This window comes from Chiloscyllium punctatum, chromosome 6 (assembly GCF_047496795.1).
Source record: "Chiloscyllium punctatum isolate Juve2018m chromosome 6, sChiPun1.3, whole genome shotgun sequence".
NCBI classification, from domain to species: Eukaryota; Metazoa; Chordata; class Chondrichthyes; order Orectolobiformes; family Hemiscylliidae; genus Chiloscyllium; species Chiloscyllium punctatum.
This window is the reverse complement of record NC_092744.1, coordinates 34,631,911-34,651,629: the sequence shown is the minus strand read 5'-3', so window position 1 is coordinate 34,651,629 and position 19,719 is coordinate 34,631,911. Positions and strand designations below refer to the sequence as shown.

General features: G+C 39.7%; 1 protein-coding gene across 1 annotated transcript in view; it reads right to left on the bottom strand.

The window, feature by feature from the left end:
* Nucleotides 1-18,866, bottom strand: part of psmd1 (proteasome 26S subunit, non-ATPase 1) — a 100,004-nt gene extending 81,138 nt beyond the window's left edge. The window contains exons 1-8 of the mRNA XM_072572401.1: nt 18,696-18,866; nt 11,482-11,525; nt 10,394-10,467; nt 9,697-9,866; nt 9,106-9,311; nt 8,668-8,811; nt 7,462-7,688; nt 1,837-1,903 (exon numbers count right to left, since the gene is read on the bottom strand). Of these exons, the coding sequence (XP_072428502.1) occupies nt 1,837-1,903; nt 7,462-7,688; nt 8,668-8,811; nt 9,106-9,311; nt 9,697-9,866; nt 10,394-10,467; nt 11,482-11,525; nt 18,696-18,711 (948 nt within the window). The 5' untranslated portion in view covers nt 18,712-18,866. The remainder of the gene's footprint in view (nt 1-1,836; nt 1,904-7,461; nt 7,689-8,667; nt 8,812-9,105; nt 9,312-9,696; nt 9,867-10,393; nt 10,468-11,481; nt 11,526-18,695) is intronic.
* Nucleotides 18,867-19,719: the final 853 nt, after the last annotated feature.

Here is a 19,719-nt window from a genome sequence, read left to right as displayed (position 1 = left end):
CTACCTTACTGTCATGTCAACCCTTTAATGTTGCCCTATTTTTAACTCTAAGTAATGCAACTACTTTGATTACTCTGCTGTATCCAAGAGTTGTACCCAGATACTTGTAACTAAGATGTTGCCTTAAGTCAGATATTGTAAAAGCTTTTCACTGTATTCCTACAATGGAATACCAGTAACAATACAAGGACTTGTATATTGTATAGCAAGCTTAAGATGGAGTTGCCTGTGTCTGTAGGGAAAGGGGAGATAATTGCAGCAATAGCTCAGCATTTACAATTGCCAAGAACGCAATCACAGACATTAGAAATGGCTAAAACTGAATTGCAAATGAAACAGCTTGAATTAGAGGCAATGGCAAGAGGAGAAAGGAATAACAGCCCCAACATTACAAAAGTAAAGAAAAACAAATGTAACAGTTTGAATTATGATTAAAAGCCAAAGGAAAAATAACAGAATAGCCCTCGCAGAAGAAAAGGAAAAAGAGAGGGGAGAGGAGAAAGTGAGTTTTTGAACTTCAGAAGTTGGCAATGAAAGAGAAAAATAGACTTAAAATGGCAGAGATGAAGACAGAAATGAGGAGGAGGAGGTAGGAGTAGTGATGCGGACAGTGTTGAAGAACAAACCCATTATAGCCAAAAGCCTGGTTGGGATCTGTTTAAATGTATCCAAGCATTACCAAAGTTTGAGGAGAAGGGTGTAGAAGCCTTTTTCATTTTATTTCAGAAAATGGTGATACAAATGAACTGGTCAGTGAATTCTGATTCAAATAAAATTGGTAGGTTGAGCTCTTGAGGTATTTGCATCACTATCGGAGGAAGTATCTAGGGGGTATGAGGTGACTAAAACCCCCAAGGACTCTCAAGCTGTTTACTTTATTGGCTTTGAATAGACAGCTCTTCACCTCTGTTCTTAAATCTCTCTTTTAAAAAAGGGCATAATATCTCTCTTAAAGCCACAGCAATATTACACGACATAAACAAGATGACTCTTGTCCTTCAGGACTTTAACCTTTTCATCTCAACAACATTCCTCTTAGTATTTCCTTCAACAAATCTGAATGCCTTCATTGCAAAAAGCTGTAAATGAGGCACTTCTGAAAGAGAATGCAGGCACAGACAAGGACCAAAAGAATTTCCAACACAATGGGTGGCACGGTAGCTCAGTGGTTCGCACAGCTGCCTCACAGCAGAGACCTGGGTTCGATTCCAGCCTCAGATGACTCTGTGGAGTTTGCACATTCTCCCCATGTCTGCATGGGTTTCCTCCGGGTGCACAGATTTCCACCCATAATCCAAAAATGCGCAGGTTAGGTGGCTAAATTGCCATAGTGTTCAGGGATGTGTTAGTTAAGGGTAAATATAGAGTAATGGGATATGGGAATGGGTTTGGGTGGGATACTCTTTGGTGATCGATGTGGACTTGTTGTGCCAAAGGGCCTGTTTCCACACTGTACGGATTCTACGATTACTGGTTTTAGTCTCAGGGGAAGAATTAGTACAATAATCACCTTTCATCCCAGTGCTTCCTTAAAAACAAAACAAGCACGTCTCACTGAAAAATACAAGAGAAACTAATTTTAAGAGTGTCTTTGGAACAATGGTGAAATGATCTCGAAACACCAAGTATTTTTCTTTCAGACAAGGAATATAAACAAAAATGCCACTGGTTCCTTTAGCTATTGTAGATCACTTAGTAGCCTGTTGTAAATTGGCAATGCAGGAGACCTCAGACAGTTATCCTCCTTGCTAGAATCATGTGGCAGAGCAAGATCCCACAACAGGAAGAGGTAGTGGAAGTGGTAGAAAAATATAATGGTTCTATTTACTGTCTTACCAATTCTGTTGTTTTCATGGACGCTACTGGAGAGTTTCCCAATTTCTCTTCTGTCTCCATAGCTTCACTAGAGAAAGAATTCAAAACTGATCACCAGAAATATCAGCTGGTTAACGACTGAAAAATCTTTTTAAATTTAAACTTTCTTTCTCCTTCATTAGTTTCATTCTAGTTTCAAAGTTCAGCTATAAACAAAACTAACAACGTGTAGATTGTTTTTCCCTTAATTTCTGTTCTCAACTATATTAGTTTCCCATGTCTACAGTTAAGCGCACATGGAGAAACAGAAAATGATGTGCATTTAATTCGGCCAACACAAACACAACTACTCATTATCGTGCTTTGAAATACTGTTAAGCATACAAACTACAAATGACATCGACAGGAAAATGATATACATACACAAATTATGATAAGTTGTAGACCATTTGTCTAAAGTTTGCTCTGCGATTAAATAAGATTGTAACTGATCTGAGGCCTAACTCCATATACCTGATTTGGCCCATATCCCTTAATATCTTAGATAATGCTTTGTTAAGCAATCTTGTGTTTAAAACTAATAAATTGATCTAGCATCCAGTATTATTTGTGGCAAAGAATTCCAAAAATCTACCACCTTTTTTGTTCATAGAAGTGCTTACTTACATCTCTTTTGATTAGTCTGACCTAATTCTTAGGCTATGCTCCCTCGTTCTAGGATTCCCAACAAGTGGAAATAAGTTTATCTTTATCAAAACTTGTTTTTCCCGTTTACATATTTGATACTTCAATTTGATCACCCCTTCTAAATTTTAAAGAAAACAGGTCTAATTTTTTTTCAATAGATTAGATTACCTAGTGTGGAAACAGGCCATTTGGCCCAACGAGTCCACAATGACCAAACAGTAACCCACCTCAACACATTTCCCTACATTAACCCCTGACTAATGCATGCATTTATGGGCATTCAGCATGGCCAATTCACCTGAATTTAATTCACATCTTTGGTTTGTGGGAGGAAACCGGAGCACCTGGTGGAAACCCATGCAGACACATGGAGAACGTGCTAACTCCACACAGACAGTCACCCGAGGCAGGAATTGAACCTGGGTCCCTGGCACTGTGAGACAGCAGTGCTAATCACTGAGCCATCGTGCCACCCATTTGTACTTGAGATTGCTTGCATAATCTCTCCTAATATCTTAACCTCTGAAGTCCAAATATCATTCTTATAAACTACATTGTATTCCTTCCAAGACCAATATAACCTTCCTAAGGTGGTATGCCCAGGTCTACTCACAATTGTCCAAGATGCCCCAGTTAGGTGAATTGGCTATACTAAATTGCCCATGGTGTTAGGTGCATTAGTCAGGGGTAAATGTAGGGGAATGGGTCTGGGTGGGTTGCTCTTCAGAGGGTCGGTGTGGACTTGTTGGGCCGAAGGACCTGTTTCCACACTGTAGGAAATCTAATCTAATCTATTTTGCCAAGGGAGTTAATTAAGTTGGTATAATCTGTTGGGTTTTCAGATAGGTTATTCTGTATTCTGTTCTCTTTTATTTGTGTTTAGTAAAATCTTGGTAATGGTAATCTTGTAAATAAATTCTGTTTTGTTTAAAAACAAAGTGGTTGAGCCAGCTGCATCATTCCTGAAATATCCACTGTACACCTGCTCAAAAGACGACTAGCAAAATTAGGGTCCCGGCTACTTTCTTGAAATGTTTTGAGGGGGTCTGGCCTGGTCGACAACAAAATGGATAACCTGACACTTGCTTACACTGAACTCCACCTGCCACAGTTTTGCCCATTCACTTAGTCAATCAATATCCCTTTGTAATTTTATGCTGTCATCCACACAGTATACAATACTGCCCAACTTTGCATCATCAACAAATTTGAATATGTGACTTTCTATGCCTTTATTCAAATCATTTTCACGTTCTGCTTTTCTTTGTGATATCTGCATATTTATTACCATGTCTTGGATCCCCTTATTAAGTGGCTGATACAATTTTTTAAAAGTTGAGGTTCAAGCACAAAACCCTGCAAGATTCTACTCATCACACCCTGCCAATCAAAAACAAAGACCAATTTATGAACACACTGTTTTAGGCTTGCAGGCCAGCCAATCTTTTATTCATACTAATATTTCACCCCTTTACTCTTGCACAATAAATCTTAAGTGGTACCTTATCAAATGCCTTCTGGAAATGCACATGTAATACAGTGACGTCTTCCTTCTCGACCGTGTAAGCTACTCTTTCAAAGTTCTAATGAATTTGTTAAACATGATTACTCTTTCAAAAAACAAACTTTTCCCCATGACATTAAATTTTTCAAAGTGCCCAATTATAATCACCATGAACGATTCCAACACCTTTCCCTCGATAACTCATTGGCCAATGGTACCCTGCCTCCTTCCCTTTCCGAGGAGAAGAGCTATCTTTTCTATTTTCCAGTCCCAGTCTGATAAAACCTTTTGAAAATCGAACAAATTAATTCCAATGCATCCGCTATAACATTTGCTACCTTTTTGAGAGCCCAGAATAAATACTGTCAGACCTTTGGGACTTGTCAGCTGACAGCTCCATGAGTTTCGTCAGTACTGCTTCCCTGGTAACTGCAATTTTACCAATTTCCTCTACTCTTTTCAGTTCCCCATTTATAACTGTTATTGCAATTTTTTTCTATCGTCTGTAGTGAAGACAGAGCAAAATATTTGTTCATTTCATCAGCCATTTCCTTTTAATTATTAATTCTCCATTCTCATGTTCAAGCCACCATTCCCGCCACCTCTAGCGAGATGCTACCATCAGACACATATTCCCCTCCCCTTCCTTGTCAGCCTGCTGCAAGGACTGGCCCACTCTTTCTTCACTCCCAGCATTCCCCCACAGTACCTTCCACTACAAACATTTATTTCCTCCTCGCAATACCCTATAGCCCAAACACACCTTCGAGGTGAAGCAGCACTTTAGCTGCATTTAAAACAATCTAGTCTACTACAGTCACTGCTCAAAACGTGGTTTCCTCTGTATTGGGGAAACAAAGCATAGACTGTGACCACTTAGCTTAACACCTGTGTTCCCTGTCTTCAAAAAAGATCAAACTTTCAGTTACCTGCCACTTCAACGCAGCATCTCGTTCCCTGACCAATATCTGTCTCTGGCTTGCTGAAGTGCTCCAGAGAAGCTCAGCGCAAGCTGGAAGAACAGCATCTTACTTTCTGCTTGGAGACAGTGCAGTCCTCTGGACTCAATATCAAATTCAACATCTTTAGGGCTTGGCTCTCCCATGACCTTATCCCAACCTTGACATACTAGGCCTTGTTATCACATAGCCTGCTATTACACACAATTCATTGTTAGCCACTAACACTCCCCATTAATAGCTATTCATTCTCCTAGCCAGATTGTTATCCATTCATTTGTCTGTCCACCTGTGTTTTCCTCTCTTTGGGCTCCATATCTACCTGTCATTTACTCCTTAGCCCGCCCCCGCCCCATCCTACCTTCTGCATATTAAGCAATATTTCCCTCGCACTTCAGTTCTGAGGTAGGGTCACTGGACCCGAAATATTAACTCTGATCTCGACCCACAGATGCTGCCAGACCTACTGAGCTTTTTCAGCAATTCCTGGTTTTATTTTTGATTGACTGCATCCACAGTTCTTTCGATTTTCCTTCAGTCAAACCTGTCTTTGCTAACATGTTTCCCAAACTAAACTCATCCCATTTGCCTGAGTTTGGCCCATATCCCTCTAAACCTTGCCTATTCGTATACCTGCCCATGTTTTGAATGCTGTAACTGCACCTGCCTCTACCACTTCCTCTGGCAGTTCATTCCACATATAAACCACGCTGTGTGTGAAAATATTGTCTCTCAGGTCCCTTTTAAAACTTGCACCTCTCACCTTAAAAATATACCCCCTAGCTTGAACTTCCCTACCCTAGAGAAAAGATTGTTGCTATTCACTTGACCTATGCCCCTCATAATTCTATAAACCTCTTTATGGTCACCCCTCAATCTCCTACACTAGAGCAAAAAAAACAAAAGTCACAGCTTATCTAGCCTCTCCTTATAAATCAAACCCTCCAATCCCAGCAACGTCCTGATAAATCTGTTCTAAACCTTCTCAAATTTAATAATATCCTTCCAATTTAGGGTGAGCAGAAGTGGATACAGGACTCCAAAAGTGACTTCACCAAAGTCCCGTACAATCTCAACATGATGTACCAGTCCTATTCTCAATGGTCGGAGCAACGAAAGTGTGCTAAACTCCTTCTGAACCACCATGTCTGCCTGTGACGCAAGTTTCCAAGAACTACGTACCTGAACCTAGTCTTAGGTAAGACCACCCAGGTCTCTACCATTAGCCGTATAAGTCCTGAATTTATTTATTTTACAAAAATCCAATACTTTGCATTTATCCAAAATAAACTCCATCTACCACTCCTCAGCTCAATTGATCAAGATCCCTTTGTAATCTTAGATAACCTTCTTCACCATCCACTATACCAAACTTTTGATGTCATCCACAAACTTACTAAACATGCCTCCTAAATTCTCAACAAAATCGTTAAATAATTGACAACACCAGGTGGATCCAGCATCGATCTGTGTGGAATACCATTGGTCACAGGCCTCTAGTCCAAAAAACAACCCTCCACCTAATCTCAAACCAATTTTATATCTAAGACCCTTGGACACAGCCTTAGAATTAGAGGGGGTAAATTCAGAACAGAAACGCGGAGACATTTCTTCAGCCAGAGAGTGGTGGGCCTGTTGAATTCATTGCCGCAGAGTGCAGTGGAGGCCGGGACGCTAAATGTCTTCAAGGCAGAGATTGATAAATTCTTGATGTCACAAGGAATTAAGGGCTATGGGGAGAATGCGGGTAAGTGGAGTTGAAATGCCCATCAGCCGTGATTGAATGGCGGAGTGGACTCGATGGGCCGAATGGCCTTACTTCCACTCCTATGTCTTATGGTCTTAATTGGCAAGCTCTCCCTGAATAAATAGCATGTGATCTAACTTTAGTCATCAGTCTACCATGTGGAACCTTGTCAAAATATCTTGCTATGATGTGTTTGTTACCTAACAGCTATTTCAAAAACTCACACGATAACTGAAATCACAAATGCTTATACAGGCAAAAAAAATACCAAAAGATACATAAAGTCACTGTCTTGTTAAGGGTTAATTAATAGAAGTTCAACGCTGTGAACTTACTATTCCAGGTCACACTTTAAAAAAAGAACACTTCCGTGGTAGGCAGATGCCACATTGCCCAACTCTTATTTGGTACAAAGTGGTACTGGTGAGCCACTTTTATGAATTGCTGCAGAATGTGTGGAGGTAGTACTACAACTGATATGTAGATTTTAAGCTGTTTCCTGAAATAGGCAGATTCAGCATTTTTTCAGGAAACACTTTTTAAACTCAAATGATCAAAAAGAAAATTATCTGGAAACTGCAACTTTTTTTTAAACTCTTTCCAATGGATGCGGAATCAAGAGATATTCAAGTGTTTGCTATGTATGAGTATCGTTATTGAACAATCACTGCAGGTTTAGCGATTATATAGCTTATGATGAGAAAATGCTTCATTTTGATTATGATTTTGACTGAATACAGTACTTTTACCTTTCTTTCTCAGCAGTTGGCACAGTGCCTGTGTTTGTAGAACCTGGTACCACAGCAATGGGAGTGCCTACAGTCTTCAAGTTCTGGATAACGCTAGAAAGGAATTGTTGGCTGGCACTCTCATATAAGTCAAAACAGATCTGATAGGCCATCAGTAAGTTGTCCTCCTTTACAAGCTTTTCTAAGATATCACTTACTGCCTGGGGGTCATCCAGGAAAATGAGGCACTGTTGAAGCAAAATAAAATCAGATAAATTTTCATTTTAAACAGCCAATAACATTTCTAAGTCTCAACTACCAGTCCAATTCAGGCAAACGTACAGTAGCACAAGTGTGCCATCTGTTGGTGTTTAACAACCTCAGCACTGCATAAAACATTTAATTTTTAGTGACACTCCCCAACTGAAAGGTTTTTAAAAAAATGCTTTCAGGCTAAATTTATATTGATAATAACTTCAAGCTTACAAATACAAATCTGCACTAAATATTTACTAGGAAAACCATATTCAGCATGAACAGATGGAAAAATGATTTAAAAGAATAATAGTAGGGAAATAATAGTGATACCATTACACTGCTGGGTGTATCATAAATGTCATCTACTAATAGGTAAGATATAGAGGAATAAATGTGCCTGGATATTATGAAATACCCAAGAATGAACAATACAGTAATTATAATAGGGGACATAAATTATCCAAACAGACTGGGATAGCAAATATGTAAAGAGCAGAGAAGTGAAAGCATTTATGAGCATGTTCTGAAGAACATGGGCAGCACGGTGGCACAGCGGTTAGCACTGTTGCCTCACAGTACCAGAGACCCAGGTTCAATGCCAGTCTCAGGCAACTGTCTGTGTGGAGTTTGCACATTCTCCCAGTGTCTGCGTGGGTGTCCTCCGGCTGCTCTGGTTTCCTCCCTTATGTTTAATAGCCAGCATGTCAACAAATGGCTGAATGAAGTCCAAGCAAGGGATACAATAATGGCTAACAGGTAAAAAAAGTGTATAACAGAGACTTTTGACAGGACAATGAGTCAACAACAATCAATAAGGAGAGGAAAGGTAGATGCGATAGTTCTACCAGTGGTGAGACATAGTTGTAACATTCATATTGCTATAAAAGCATTACTCAAGAATACTAAGGTTAATGGACAAGACTGTGTGCCAGACAAAAGAATTATTGTATGCATTAGAATTAATATTACCTGACACACATTAATGAAGTCTGGCTTTTCCAGATTCATATATAGTTTGACCAGGACACGCAGTACTTCATTTCTGAATTGCTTATTCTGCATGAGTGACATGCACACCTTCACACTGTATGCAAGCATCCCAGAGATATCATTCTGTGAAGATACAATAAGGTTAAATATGGTAGCATCTCAACAACTGACAAAAATAGTTTCCTTGGAACATATATATGCATGTACAAGGGGTCCCACTCTCTGAAATCAACAAAATTTGTTAAATTACGAGTCTAAGTCAACAATAGATCATCCAGAGTCGGATTATTTAGAACTTTCATAATGTGGATTTTACTAACCTGAAGGGATATTTAATTTTATGACAACAACAAAGTCATTTTTCTTTTCAGTAAAGGACTAGAAGAGAAACAAAAACAATTAAAAAAATATACTCACAGATTCAAGAATCACTTTTTCAAAGACATCAAGCCTTCTGGTCTCCAGAGCAATGCCAATTGCTTGTTTGTATTTGTGGTCATCAAAACAGCGTTGGAACATCTTATTCACAATACCTTCTAATCGAGGGTCAATGCATTTCTCCTCTCCATCGGGTAATTCTCTATTTTCAACTCGTAGCTTTGTGTAATGATCGATGCATTTTGCTACAGTGAAGAAATGATAATCACATTAAACAGTGATCATTAACCAAACCAAGACTACTAACTGTCATACCTCTAACAACCAAATTTGGCAATCCTTTCTTACAGTAATACTGAAGTATCACAGTGACTGCCAAACTCAGTAAATGTTGTTTTCCACGAACTAAATGTTGAAGCTTAGGTAGCTGGGGATATTACTCAGTGGAAGATAATAAAAGGAAGAAACGATGAAACTCAGTAATTGTAGGGATAAATATATACCATTCTTTATCTTGCAAAGATCTACACTTCAATTTTGCACCTTCAATTATCAGTTTTTTAAAAAATTCTCAAATCTTATGAAAGAAATCACAAGAGAGGATTTGAATGGAAATTTAAGAACACTAACCTATGATGGTTTCCACATATTCCGATTCATCATTAACATTGAAGAGGTCCCCAGCTCCAAGCGCATAGTTCAACGATTCCTCAAAAGCTCCCAAATGATAAAAAACCTTGGATGCCACCAAGGCAGCAAACTCACGACTTCGAAAAGTCTCATCTTCATATAATTCCTCACTTAAAAAGAAATCAATATTAGAACTTGTATACCAGGGCTTCCCAAAAAATGGGTTACAACTCCCAGCAGGATCACAAGATTTTGGGGTCACAAAATCTGAACTAGTAATGGCTGCCGTGGAGATCAGACTGAGCCTTAACAGCTACAAGACTCCTTAAAACCTTATTGGCATACGTAAATGAATCAATATTTAAGGGCTGAGTCCTGCCGTTGCAAAAAAGGTAAGATAGTTTCTTTTAAGTGATAACTCTGCAATTTAATCAGTTCTCACCACACTGCAATTCTCCCCTGCCCCACCCTCAGTCAGGATGTAAACACCCACCATACTCTCCCAGTCCCCAATTTAAGCATCAATATACCATACCATTGTAAAACTAATGATTTTCAAAATGCAAACATGAAATACAAAGTTTCTTGGAACATTGGAATACAAGCTGTTGATTTACAAAACAAATTAGTTAATGAAATTTGAACCGATCATTTTACAGCACACATCACTTCATAGAAGACATCATAAATGTCTTACATTTTAACTACTGATTCTGAAATTTCAGCCCAGAAGTCATTGACTACCGAGTTCAACTTATGTAGAGCAAACTCCTGAAACAGAGAAAAATACATTAATTCATGGGTACATATCATAATTTTGATAACAATTAACCAAACTAAATTAAGTTTTATTCAGTTAGGAGCACAAACCAAACTGCACACTTTGCTTCACTTCAGGACATAAAGTCAGTGAAATGTGCTTCAGGGCCACTCATCAATTAACTTATCCTGGAAGCAAAGAAGTGCCTTCAACATTCACTAGTGAGGTGACTTAAATGTTTAAACATGTGGCCTTAATAGGTAACTGTGAATTATGAATATTGCTGAAAACAAAAATACGTTTCGTCAAAGCTTTTCATCTTCCATTCGTCAAAATAATTTGCAAGGATACTAATGTAAGGAGAAAAGTAATTTTAATACTGTATGAAACGAGTGTGCTTATTTAATGGTGAATGGACTTTACATCGCCACGGAGAACGCACCAGTTAATGACAGTTGATTCAACTCAACAAGTTAGGTAACAGCCATTCTCTGGTTTATTTCTCAGGGCAATACCTTGACCAGAGTCAACCTGCATGACTTCAAATATAAGAAAAGCTTAACTTAAATCATTAATTAGCCCATTCTCCACGGCAAAGCTTGCACAGGAGTCTGTCAACCAATCAAGTACTCCCCTCTCAGTATAAATATTGTTTTTCCTCTTAAATTGCTAACATTGTGAATTGGCCTGATCAGTGCATGACAGAAAATTTCAAAGAAGTGTTTATCTTTTCAGCAATATTCAAGCTCTGTACTACCAAATGACAACATGAAATATATTACAGTCCAATGCTATCCTGCATTTAACATTCAGCAAACTTGATCAATCAGCTTGGCTACTGCAGCAGTTTAACTGTAGTACACAAAATATATGAGCTGTCTTCACTCTGCTAATACTTAGGTAGAATTTCATGTTATTCACGTTTGTTAGAAATGGTGCTGCTATCAAAAACTTTTAGTGGTTTTCTTCATATAATGGGATTTTCAAATCCTGCTGATTTGTTTCTTGGAGGAAATAACACCTACCTTGAGTTGGGGCTCTTTTTCGTCCAGAAGAGAAATAATTCCAGCTATTAAAGTGCAATTAAAAAAGGACAACGTTTAGCACAGCATATTGTCACCATGTTGCGAATCTCATGCAAAACAAAGCAGAAATTTCTTAAAACATGAACTCCCAACAGACTCAGGTGATGAAATTCTATCACACTGTTAAGACTGAATTTCAGGGGACACTAATATTTTTCAAATAGGGATTTTCAACTCTCAACCTTTTTCAGCGAAGCACACATTTTCAGAAATGAACCATAATATAGCATAGAATCCAACAAAGAAACACCAAAAAGATATTTAAAAAGTAATCCTCCATTTCAAGGATATATGTTTGAAATAAAATTCATACAAAACTGAAGAAATACAGACAAGTTATCGGATGTGTATCATAATGCAAAGCACTCAGACAGTAACTTTACCACAGAGTAATTTAAACCATCAGGAGAAAGATTACTTTCAAAAGGACTTACAGTGATAGGATATACGTAAAAGTACATTAAGATCTCCTAATAGTACAGACAATGAGCAACTGAGCTACACAAATGAAGAAGTCTAAATAGTTCTGTTTCTGCTTAACTTCCACTGCAGCCCATCTGGTGTAGGAACACAGTGCTTGTAGGGAGGGAATTTCAGGATTCAGGAAAGAATGGAAATATAGTTTCAAGTCAGGACTGTGTGTGACTTGGAGGGAACTTGCAGGTGATTGTATTCCCATTCTTCTGCAGGTCTTGCCTTTTTAGATGGCAGAGATTCTAATTATGGAAAAGCTATAAGAGAACCCATCGCAAGTTACGACAATGCATCTCAGAATGTACACCATGAACTGTTAGTGAAGAGAATGAATGTTTAAAGTGGTGAATGGGATGCTAATTAAGCAGGCTGATGGTTGGCTTCTTCAGGGTTGTGGAAGTCAGTCTTCAGGCAAATTTTGATCACCTTTGCCTTGTGGATGATGGGCAGGCCTTGCAAAGTAGAATTTCAAATTCAGATCTGCTTATATAGCCACAACAATGTTGACTCAATTGGTCCAGTTAAGCTTTGTCAACTTTAATGACATTTAAATGGTCGTTGGATAAACATATGGATGAAAATGGGGTAGCGTAGGATAGATAGGCTTCAGATTGGTTCCACAGGTTGGTGCAACATGGAGGGCTGAAGGGCCTGTACTGCGCTGTAATGCTCTATGTTCTAATTTTAGCTAGGAGAAAAAGTGAGGACTGCAGATGCTGGAGATCAGAGTCGAGAGTGTGGTGCTGGAAAAGCATAGCAGGTCAGGCAGCATCTGAGGTGCAGAAAGCTCAACGTTTTGGTATAAGCCTTTCATTTGGATGCTGCCTGACCTGCTGTGCTTTTGCAGCAACACACTCTCAATAACTAATTTCAGCCACAAGAATGAAGGACTACAATTCAATATATATTGCTTCTTGATTTATGAAAAAACAAATTAGCCTTGGTTTTGCTCCTAATAGCAATGTCTACAAAATGCATGCATGCAAATAGATGGGAAATAAGAAGAAATGCAGCAAGGTCAAGGAGCTTCCTGCCACTCAATTTTAAGGTTTGCTGACAAACAATTCGAAATTGTGTGTATTGAATCATATCTTTAAAAAGTGTACTGCCTTTTGAAAAAGGAGATAAAAATCAAACAGAAGAGTTCGCAAAACACACACATTTGTTATCGGAAACCACAAATAAAAACAAAAATGAAAAGTCTGGGAGGGTAAAGCTGGAGGGGATGGGGAAGGAATGCGGCTTGCTGGTGGATCAAGACATCTTTCATTAAATAAAGTTCAAGAAATGAAAAGTTAGCCAATACTCTACTATCCAGTGATCTCCTGAAAGGACCATATAGTCTGTTCTGATATAACGCAATAGTTCCATTCCCATGTGATCCTGTGTTATAGGAAAATCATGTAATAGCAGTACCATTTAAACCAATGGGACTGGAATTGCATTACAGCCAACACAGGTAAGGAAAGTTCATGTTCCACAAATAATGGTCTAAATTCTTCAATCACGTTACAGCCAAATTGCATTGAAGAAATGTACATTATAGCAGAGTCGACTGGTATGATACAGGATGGGAAACAACATGTGGATCATGCTCCTCAATTCTTCAGGTGAATTGAGACACCCATGATTCTTCTAGTTAGTTGTGGAGAAGTCAGTGGAATTATTATCAGAGGTAGAGTAACTCAGCACTTCTACAGGGCTGATTTGATCACAGACAGCATGGATTTATTTGTAAACGGAGGTCATATTGGAACCAACTTGAATTTTGAGAGGTGGGGTCAGTAACACAACACATAGACCATAAGACCATAAGACATAGGAGTGGAAGTAAGGCCATTCGGCCCATCGAGTCCACTCCGCCATTCAATCATGGCTGATGCGCATTTCAGCTCCACTTGCCAGCGTTCTCCCCGTAGCCCTTAATTCCTCTAGACAACAAGAACCTATCAATCTCGGCCTTGAAGACATTTAGCGTCCCGGCTTCCACTGCACTCCGTGGCAATGAATTCCACAGGCCCACCACTCTCTGGCTGAAGAAATGTCTCCGCATTTCCGTTCTGAAATGACCCCCTCTAGTTCTAAGGCTGTGTCCACGGGTCCTAGTCTCCTCGCCTAACAGAAACAATTTTCTAGCATCCACCTTTTCAAAGCCATGTATTATTTTGTACGTCTCTATTAGATCTCCCCTTAATCTTCTAAACTCCAACGAATACAATCCAACGAATAGGATATCGTCTATGGGTTATATTCATATTGACTTCCAATGTTAGCAGCTGATTGAGCTGATTTGCAACCTGTAGATGTTTGGGCCTGTGGGGCAAGATCACACACAAGTAGTTGGAACCAGAATGCAGGATTTGTTTCCTTTTCTTCTCTGCTCCCACTCTGCCTCATCATTAAGGTACTGCCTCAAAGTGTGATGCTGTTTGATAGACAGGTCAAACATTTCTCGAGTGCTCTTCTATTTTGCCAATATCTAATGCAGTGACACTGCATTACACATGCATAATGATAACAACTGCTCTGTGTATTAGGACATTTGCTCCTGTGCTGAGGTCTTGGCTGTCTCAAACACTTACTGCCCTGTGAAAAGTTGAATTGGTGCAGGTAATTCTGTCTTGCATCTCCTTGTCAATGGTGATCTTTTGAGGTGAGATTCCCAAGGTATGTGAAGTGGTCAATACTTTAGAACCTCTCCTTCAACATATCTGGAAAGTGTAATATTTCCTGACCAGGTGTGGGCTTTTGCACAAATTTAGTTTTAGCAATATTCAAGGAAGAAAAAAAATTTCTTGTACGCGTAATTGCAGAAATAAAGAGTAGCTTGCAAATCCTGAACCAAGTAGGGAACAACACTGCAGTTATTCACAAACTAAAGATCATGTACATCAGTAGACATCAGTTTAGTTTTAGCACAGAGCAGAGGTGACTGAAGTTGAAGAGAATTTTCCATCTAGACGGTAACTAATATTATCTTCCAAGAGAGCAGAGGTGGGGTTGGCAACGTTCAGCTCCTGATCCATGTGCACAGCCACTCACGGACACTATGCAGTGGAACCTGCCGTTACCATACTATCTCACACATCATCATGTGCCATGGCAGCTTCATTGACTTTTTGCCAGGGAGATGATTGGGACCGGGACCCACGCAGACCCAGATCCATGGATGATCTGGCTCCGAGGTTGCAGAGACTTCAGCGTCAGCAGTGGAAGAGCCGGGAGCCAGGACAGACAACATAGGTTTAGGGTGAAAGGGAAAAAGATTTAACAGAGACCTACAGTCATGCAGAGTGGTGCATGTATGGAATGAGCTGCCAGAGGAAATGGTGGAGGCTGGTAAAATTACAATATTTAAAAGGAATCTGTTGGGTATTCGAATAGGAAGGGTTGAGGAGAATATAGGCCAAGTACTAACAAATGGGACACGATTAATTTAGAACATCTGGCTGGTATGGACAAATTGGACCAAAGGGTCTGTTTTCGTGCCATACATCTCTATGACGCTATGACCAGTGGCAATGTCTGGAGGAGCATCGGAGGGGGAGCAGGAGATATGAGAACAGGCCCACGGCTCTGATATGGCAATTGCAGGAGTGGTGGCTCCGGTGGACCTCCAGAAGAAATATGATATGACAAGGGATAGGTGTTGAAGATCAAGGACAAAGTAATATACAGAAATATTAAAGGAGGAAGTTTAAAAAGGTCATAAATATAGTATACAAATGTACAAAACTCTGGTAAATAAGAGCTCATCCACTTCGGATCAGAAATAGAAATATTTAATTGGATAAACAAAAAGTAAAGGCATTTGAGTGGTCAGACACCACCAGGAGAACAGTTTTCAATTTCAAACACCATCACAGGTAGGCTAAGTTGGCCTTGAGGAGGGTAAAGTACAGATTCACTCTTTGACCTGATGAGATGTCATGAAAGGTTGCATATACATTATTCGTAGACTCTTGATTGTGCAAAGTTGAGACATGGTGTAATTCAAAAGTGTAAAATTATAAAGGATTTAATAGGGCACAAAAAGGGAATAAATTTTTCTACTGTGGTGATTCAGAACAAAGGAGCAAAATAATTTGGGGTAGGCCATGTGTGACGATACTATGGCTCCATCTCCAACTCTATGGATTCTTTTCTTATTAAATGTGTGGAATCGTATCAAACATATTAAATCCACTGCTTCCCATTTAACTTGCTGGTTACCATTTCAAAGAATTTTAATAAATTTGTTGAGACTTTTCCAGAACCTAAGGGTTCATTCCATGTTCACTTTGGCCCTTCTTTTCCCTTTTATATACTTAAAGAAGCTCTTGTTGTCTGTCTTGCTATTACTTGCAATTTTAACCTCAAAATGAACTTTATTTATTCTGCTTGTCTTTTGCTGGTTTTTAAAACCTCACAGAAGAATGATTTAAAAAGGATGAGGGGCAACCCTCTTTTACATAAAGTGATTCACGTGTGGAATGAACTGTCAGAGAAAGTGGTAGATGCATGCACAGCTACAATGTTTAAAAGAAATTTGAATAAGTTCATGAATAAGAAAGGTTTAGAGGGCTATGGACCAAGCCCATGCAGTTGGCTACGACTCTGGTTTATCATTCTTTGATACTGCATTTTTTCTTTCAAGGTGATGCTATCTTTAAGTTCTCTGTTTAACCACTGCTAGCTTATTTCCTTCCTAGAATCCTTCTTTGTCACTGGGATATATCTTTGTTGTGAGCCAGGAACTATTTTCTTAAAAGTCTGCCATTGTTCAACTGTCTTTGCCGCTAAACTGCTTTCCCAGTCCATTCCATCTAGCTCTGCCCTCATTGCTTTACAAGTACTGTGCCCTTATTTAAATTCAGCACAATTGGTTTTGTAATAGGCTTCTCCCAATCAAACTGAATGCTAAATTCTCCCATTTTACAGTCATTGTTTCCTTGGGGATCTTTTGCTTTGACATCATTTATTAGACATGTCTCATTACACATCACCAGATCCAAAATTGCCTAATCCCTGTTTAGATCCACAATATACTCTAGGAAAATTGTTTCAAATACATGCTATGAATCCTTCCTTATGGATACTTCTGCCAATCTGACTATCCCAATCAAGAAAATTAAAGTCAGAAACAATTATTGTACCACTTTTTTTTAACATGCCCTCATTATCTTCCAATTTATTCTCTATCATACTGTACAGTTAATGTTAGGGGCCCTAAAAAAGACTACTACTAGCAGTGTCTTCTTTCCCTTTTTACTTCTCACCTCCACCTACATGGATATTATATCTTCCAATTCAAGATAATTTTATTCATATTCCATCCTTACAAACAAACTAAACATTTACTCTTTCCTTCCTGCTTATCCTTTCCAAAAGCCACATATACCCTTCAAGATTTAGTTCCCAGGTTTTTAAAAAATTGATTCACAAGATGAGGGCATTGCTACCAGGGGGGCATTTATTGCTCATCATGCAGTTAAGTGTCAACTGCATTTTTGTGGGTCTGAAGTCAGATGAAGGCCAGATCAGATAAGGATGGTATCTTCCTTCCATAAAGGACATTAGTGAACCAGATGGATTTTTCCTGACAATCAACAAAGGATTCATGGTCATCATTAGACTCCAAATTCCAGATATTTTTAGTGAATTCAAATTCCACCACTGCTATGGCAGGATACAAACCCAGGTCCCCAGACATTACCTGGGTCCCTGGGTTGACAGTCCAGCAGTAACACCACCAGGCCACTGCCTTTCCATTTGATCTCTTTGGAACCATATCTCCGTAATGACTAGATGATCATGACTATTATGCTGTAATTATTCCATTAATTCATTTTTGTTCCAAAGTTATTCAAGCAAAGAGCATCAATCTATCCTTACTATTTTCCTTCTTTGACTCTGTTTACTGTTTTTCTATGTTTGTACAGTTTGCCCCTTCTTGTCCAAATAGCTACCCTCTACTACTGCTATACCCTCTTGTCTTATAAGACCACCGTGATGCTCTCAAACTCTTTGAACAATTATGTTAACTAAATAAATGCACGTTGTTGCGCACTCAGCCCCAAACACTCCATTAATACTGCACCACTAGTCCACCCTTATTACAACACTTATTCATGTTGACTTTAATTTAGGAATAATCATCCCTTTACGATATAATCGTCCCTTTATGAATTTACGTGTAATGACGGTGCACGTCCACCTTCACACCATTGCAACTTTCCCTATACATAACAGTTGCACTGCCCTGGATTCATTGGCCGTGCAACATAAACGCAACAGCACCTTATACTTCTGGACCCAGTGTCAACAACACATGCAACTTCATGATATTGCTGTGACTTTAGAGACATGGAGCACTCAAGGTGCTGCTAATCCACTGTCTTGATTTCCGGGAGAAAGTCACGCTTTCCTACGCACAGACCCTTACGACATGACAGATGAACAACGGATGATCGCCAAAGCCTGCGGCTGGTCGTTGGGGAGCGGCAGGGGCCCGAACGGCTGCCCGCAGGCCTCAGTGACTCAGCGGCTCGGTGTCAGGAAAGGGCGAGCTTAAGGCCAACAAACCACACATCGAAGGGGTCCCGCGGATGGTGCGAACCGACAAGGCAGAGGCCTAGCCGGCAAGCAGGTAGTTTCATTCAGTTCTGATGGTGACGGGGAAGGACGCCTGCAGGACTCACCGGCCGAAGTAATCATGGTGTCGGTGGAGGAGGGGGAAGAGAGTGTCGCTGCTGCCCTGGCCCTATCCCGGTCCTGGTCCTGGCCCTAGTCCTGGTCACAGTGCCGCCACACTGACTCAGTGATGCTCACAGAATCCCTCCGCGCAGCTCGGGGGCTGGAGAGGGGCCTCCTTCCAACCGCCTCTCCACCTCGTCCAACATGCGCCTGCTTCCCGAACAACCAATACCTTCAAAAAGAGGTGTAAATTATTTAAAACAAAACACACCGTGATGGATTTATTTTTTTTTTAAAATAACCGTTTCCCTGGTACCATTTAAATCTTCCCCCGTCCCCTGAATAAATAATAGGCAGTACTATAGCCAGCTCGGTAGTTGAGGCTCAGGTTGCCAAGGAGATGCTGACTCACTCATGGCTGCCCTGATTTAATTGCAGATTAAGGTGTACAGCAGGAACTATCATAGAAAAGTGATTCTGGCATTGTTAAACGCTTATTTGCTAAGAGTTACATCACTGAAATATTTATCCGGTCGTTCCTCACATTGCTGTTTGGGGAAGCTTGCTGTGTTTCCTATCTACATGAAGTGACAAGACTTGAAACAATATCCCATACACAGCTTTTTGGGATATTCTGCGAATCTAAAAGCTGTCAGATGGCTTCAAGAATTCCAGGACTAAAATGAAAACACACATACACTGACACTGCTCACGCAAATTAACGTCCTGCACAAAATTCTGAATGGACGCATATTCATATTGGCTCAGGCAACAGCACTGCCATGGTAATGAAACTGTTGAACGTGACTGGGCCTAGGACGCTGCCCTGGGGAACTCCAGCACTGATTTCCTGGTGCTGAGCTAATTGACCTCCAACAACCACAACCATCTTCCTTTGTGCTATACTTTATACAACCAATGGAGAGTTTTCTGTTGATTTCCATTGATGTAGTTTGGTTAGCACTCCTTGATACCATTCTCAGTCAAATACTATCTTGGAATCAAGGTCAAATATTCTCACATCATCTC